The sequence below is a fragment of the Monodon monoceros genome, unplaced genomic scaffold (assembly GCF_005190385.1).
Source record: "Monodon monoceros isolate NGI ecotype Baffin Bay Population unplaced genomic scaffold, NGI_Narwhal_1 Super_Scaffold_15, whole genome shotgun sequence".
Lineage (NCBI taxonomy): Eukaryota > Metazoa > Chordata > Mammalia > Artiodactyla > Monodontidae > Monodon > Monodon monoceros.
The window spans coordinates 30,374,896-30,379,722 of NW_021703771.1; the positions used below are offsets into that span (position 1 = coordinate 30,374,896).

Below are 4,827 nucleotides of genomic sequence, written 5' to 3' on the forward strand. Positions count from 1 at the left end.
TGCTAGCGGTATCCACGTAAATCAAAGGGCGCGGAGCCAATGGGAGGGGGCGGAGGGGGCGGGGCCCAGGCGCGTGCCGCTGCGAGCTGGCGCTGCCAAGAGAGCGGGAGAGAGCTGGAGAGAGCAGGGAGAGGGGGGGAGCGCGGAGCTAGTCAGAGAGTGAGAGAGAGCAAGGAGGGAGAGGAGGAGAAAGAGAGCGAGGGCGGGCGGGAGGCGGCGGCGGCGGCGGCAGCAGTAATAGCAGGAGCAGCAACAGAAGGCGTCGGAGCGGGCGTCGGAGCTGCCCGCTGGGGAGAGAGGAGAGAGACAGAGAGCGAGCGAGGAGAGGAGCCCGAGGCGAAAAAGTAACTGTCAAATGCGCGGCTCCTTTAACCAGAGGGCTCAGTCCGGCTCCGAGAGTCATGGCGACCGCAGCGTCTAACCACTACAGCCTGCTCACCTCCAGCGCCTCCATCGTGCACGCCGAGCCGCCGGGCGGCATGCAGCAGGGCGCGGGGGGCTACCGCGAGGCGCAGAGCCTGGTGCAGGGCGACTACGGCGCGCTGCAGAGCAACGGGCACCCGCTCAGCCACGCTCACCAGTGGATCACCGCGCTGTCCCACGGCGGCGGCGGCGGGGGCGGTGGCGGCGGCGGCGGGGGCGGGGGTGGCGGCGGGGGCGGCGGCGACGGCTCCCCGTGGTCCACCAGCCCCTTGGGCCAGCCGGACATCAAGCCCTCGGTGGTGGTACAGCAGGGCGGCCGCGGCGACGAGCTGCACGGGCCGGGCGCCCTGCAGCAGCAGCAACAGCAGCAGCAGCAGCAGCAGCAGCAACAGCAGCAGCAGCAGCAGCGGCCGCCGCATCTGGTGCACCACGCTGCCAACCACCACCCGGGGCCCGGGGCATGGCGGAGCGCGGCGGCTGCGGCGCACCTCCCGCCCTCCATGGGAGCGTCCAACGGCGGCTTGCTCTACTCGCAGCCCAGCTTCACGGTGAACGGTATGCTGGGCGCCGGCGGGCAGCCGGCCGGGCTGCACCACCACGGCCTGCGGGACGCGCACGACGAGCCGCACCACGCTGATCACCACCCGCACCCGCACTCGCACCCGCACCAGCAGCCGCCGCCCCCGCCGCCCCCGCAGGGCCCTCCGGGCCACCCTGGCGCGCACCATGACCCGCACTCGGATGAGGACACGCCGACCTCGGACGACCTGGAGCAGTTCGCCAAGCAGTTCAAGCAGCGGCGGATCAAACTGGGATTTACCCAAGCGGACGTGGGGCTGGCGCTGGGCACCCTGTACGGCAACGTGTTCTCGCAGACCACCATCTGCAGGTTTGAGGCCCTGCAGCTGAGCTTCAAGAACATGTGCAAGCTGAAGCCTTTGTTGAACAAGTGGTTGGAGGAGGCGGACTCGTCCTCGGGCAGCCCCACGAGCATAGACAAGATCGCAGCGCAGGGGCGCAAGAGGAAAAAGCGGACCTCCATCGAGGTGAGCGTCAAGGGGGCTCTGGAGAGCCATTTCCTCAAATGCCCCAAGCCCTCGGCCCAGGAGATCACCTCCCTCGCGGACAGCTTACAGCTGGAGAAGGAGGTGGTGAGAGTTTGGTTTTGTAACAGGAGACAGAAAGAGAAAAGGATGACCCCTCCCGGAGGGACTCTGCCGGGCGCCGAGGATGTGTACGGGGGGAGTAGGGACACGCCACCACACCACGGGGTACAGACACCCGTCCAGTGAACTCGAGCGGGGGGGAGGGGCAGAGCGCGGGGCTCCCCTCCCCTTCGGTCCGCGACCCTTTCCCGGCCCCCTTGTTCCCTCTCTAACTTCTGATTGTTCTTTTCTTTTTAATTATTATTTCCCCGTACCTTAAAAAAAAAAATAAGGAAAACAACTAAGGCACTGGACTATCCTTTAAACGGTAGCAGGTGTAATGATATGTTTTGACCTTTACAGGCTAGTACCCAGTCAATGGAGTGGAGTGTCTCATAGAGAGAGTGAGAAGAGAATGTGTGTGTGCGTGTGTGTGTGTGTGTGTGTGTGAGAGAGAGAGAGAGAGAGAGAGATGGCTAGCACTGAGTTAAATACCTGGCAAAACTAAATAAATTACCAAAAAGACAAAAAAATCTACCAAACCGTGATAAACACAAAACACAGCTCCTGACGCTTGGAGTTGGCACATGCTGCTGTGTTTATTTAATGTGGATCCCCATCAGGAAAGAGGGAAAAATACACACGTCCTTTGATGTAGGCAAAACTTAACCACATAAATTTGCACTGCAAGAAAATTGAAGTTTACATGAACAAATTCACAAACATGTTTTTCTTTCTCCCAGCGTTAATTTTGAAGTTGCCGGGTTTGGTTTGGTTGTTTGGTTTGGTTTGGTTTGGTTTGGTTTTTATTCCTCGGAGAGAGTTGAAGCCAGCTTTTGGCCACTCTCCATCTCTAATGTTCTTGTGTTGCCCCTCTCGTTATTCTTACTGTTTGTGAACTTTGATTACCTTCAGATTCCCCCCTCCTTACATTGGTATAACGTTTATTTGCTCCTTTTACCAAAGCAAACCGATTGACTTCATACAAAATAAATAATTCTCTGCTTTCAGGAAATGTGCATGGTCTACCCGCTTTATCCAAGGCAAGAATTCTGTTTGGAATACAAAAATGAAAGTGAAGCATTGGTTTTTGTTACCAGCCACAAAGTAAACTTCATTTTCAGGCAGTGTTTCTGGGGCAGGTTGAGGAGGGAAGAAAAAGAAAAATCGATAGTGAGTGACTGATTGCTTCATTTTATCAGGCGGGCCCATTGTGAAAGAGCTCAGAGGAAATGTGGAGGTTAAATATATTTCCAGAGTTGTCCAACAGAAGGAAAGTGGCACTTCGAAGAGAACTAGGGAAATATATATCTTCAGACACCCCTGTACAGTTCTCTGCCTTCGGTTTTAATAACTTAATTATGAGGAATTATTTGTGCTGACAGCAGCAGTTAAACTTTGTTCCTCTAATAGCTTTTGTTTTTTAACATAAAGAAAATAATCTGGGAACTTAATGGTGTATGCGTAGACTGTGATTCTTAGCACACAAATACCCATATGCATACAGAGAATATCTCCACTCTGGGCTGACTTTGTCTTCACTAGCTCATTTGTTTATCAAATCATATATAAGGTCCCACACCCTCTTCTTCTGTAATTTATTACAGAAAATACCAGTTTGACTTGGAGAGTTTTCCCACCTCTTTTACTAAAGCCAAATGAAGTAGAAAAAAATGTTATTTTCAATCCTTCCTTTTCTCCCTTTGTTAACAGTTTTAAGTGCGTTTTTTGACCTTATCTTGATGGAAAACGATTAACTCTCATAACAAAAGACTCTACCGGGAAGTGAAGGTGGGAAAAAAAACCTTGTAACTTTATTGAAAATAAATACCATTAAACTGTGATCAGTTAAAATATTAAATAATAATCAGCACAAAAGGGCGCTAAAAGGGAAAACACTTTTTATTCATCTTAAAAGTTTGGGGCTTTTTTTTCTGGTTAGTTATTAGACAAATTTTTATTTTAAGAAATTAAATTCTCACTACCAGAAAATTATTGTTCGGCATCAGATTAGCATTGCAATCAGTAGTTAATGTTTTAGGAACTATGCTTTATATTGTCTTTTCAAACACCTGTGATTGTTTCATTTTCAATGTTTTTGCAAGATAAATGATGGCTTATAATGGGCATATTTATTTGCCTGTATTTCATTTCCCCCTATGACTGTCACAAGGAGATGGGCATGGAGCTGCTTTGGGGGGTGCATCATGCCGCCTGTTCCTAAGGTGTGGGAACTGGCCTTTAGTGAAGCAATCCAGAGCAGGGCATAGAGCCAATGGTAAAGCGAGGAAATGAATTTTCACATTCTTATTACCAAGTGGATAAGGTCAGAAGCTGGAGTTCAGGGGACGTGTCTATAGCTCCTCTAACTCTCATAGGTTGACTAAGATGAAAGTTACCACTGAACCTTACCACTATGTATATATGTTTAATATCTGTCTTTTGAAATGCAGAAATAGTTTAAACGTTTCTTTGTCTATTTTCTTTTTTTTTAATGCTACCCAGGGAAATATTTTCATATCATTTTTAAGTGGCCTGCCTCAATGTATATTTATTTCTTTTAAAGCAAAAAGGTTCTGGAAACTGTTTTTCTGTAGCTTTAAATGAGTAGGTGAGCAAAATCTATATGGGATGTAATTTTTTTTGTTCAGTCTCTTTAAAAATACTTTGTTTTGGTACATTTGGTTGTGCTTGTGGGGAAAATAAAAACGCAGAGATCCTTATATATTTATGTTAAAGTAATATTTTATTATCTACATAAAACAGAAATGCACAATACCTTCATAGTTTGTTCTAATTATTGAGATATCTTTATTTTATTTTAAAAATAGTGCCAAGTTTTAAGGGGAGAAAACCCTAGACCTTATACTGACTGAGTTGAGTTGTGTGTAAAACACTTCCCTTCCTTTATACTTCGTAAAGTTTTGGAATAAATTTTTTACATATACTGCCAGGTTTCATGTTTATAACTTTCAGGAACTTTTTTTTTCTTTTTTTAAGAGAGAATACTCTTCTGATTCACTTTTCTTTGCAAAAACTATCAGTCCCAAACCTTGCAGTCACTAAGCCTGTAGTATTCCATTGAAATGGTCATTGGGTTTGAACTTCAGCTTGTTTGCCATTTCATGGTCTGACAAAGAGGTGTTTGTCCCCTGAAATATCTGCAGTGCCCCTGCATCATCTTTCCAGGTTAGCTTTACCTTATCTGATTGTGCTTTTCTGGAGAGCATCCATGGAACTAGGTGGACTTTGATCTTCA

At 48.3% G+C, this 4,827-nt stretch overlaps 1 protein-coding gene across 1 annotated transcript; it reads left to right on the forward strand.

The window, feature by feature from the left end:
- The first annotated feature begins 239 nt into the window (after window positions 1-239).
- Window positions 240-4,346, forward strand: POU3F2 (POU class 3 homeobox 2). Its single transcript, XM_029224059.1, has one exon. The coding sequence runs from the start codon at window positions 402-404 to the stop codon at window positions 1,713-1,715; it is 1,314 nt and encodes a 437-aa protein (XP_029079892.1). The 5' UTR covers window positions 240-401; the 3' UTR covers window positions 1,716-4,346.
- Window positions 4,347-4,827: the final 481 nt, after the last annotated feature.

Bases quoted from the DNA above. Each gene is read 5' to 3' on its own strand.
- POU3F2 (XM_029224059.1), top strand. From the start codon at position 402: ATGGCGACCGCAGCGTCTAACCACTACAGCCTGCTCACCTCCAGCGCC.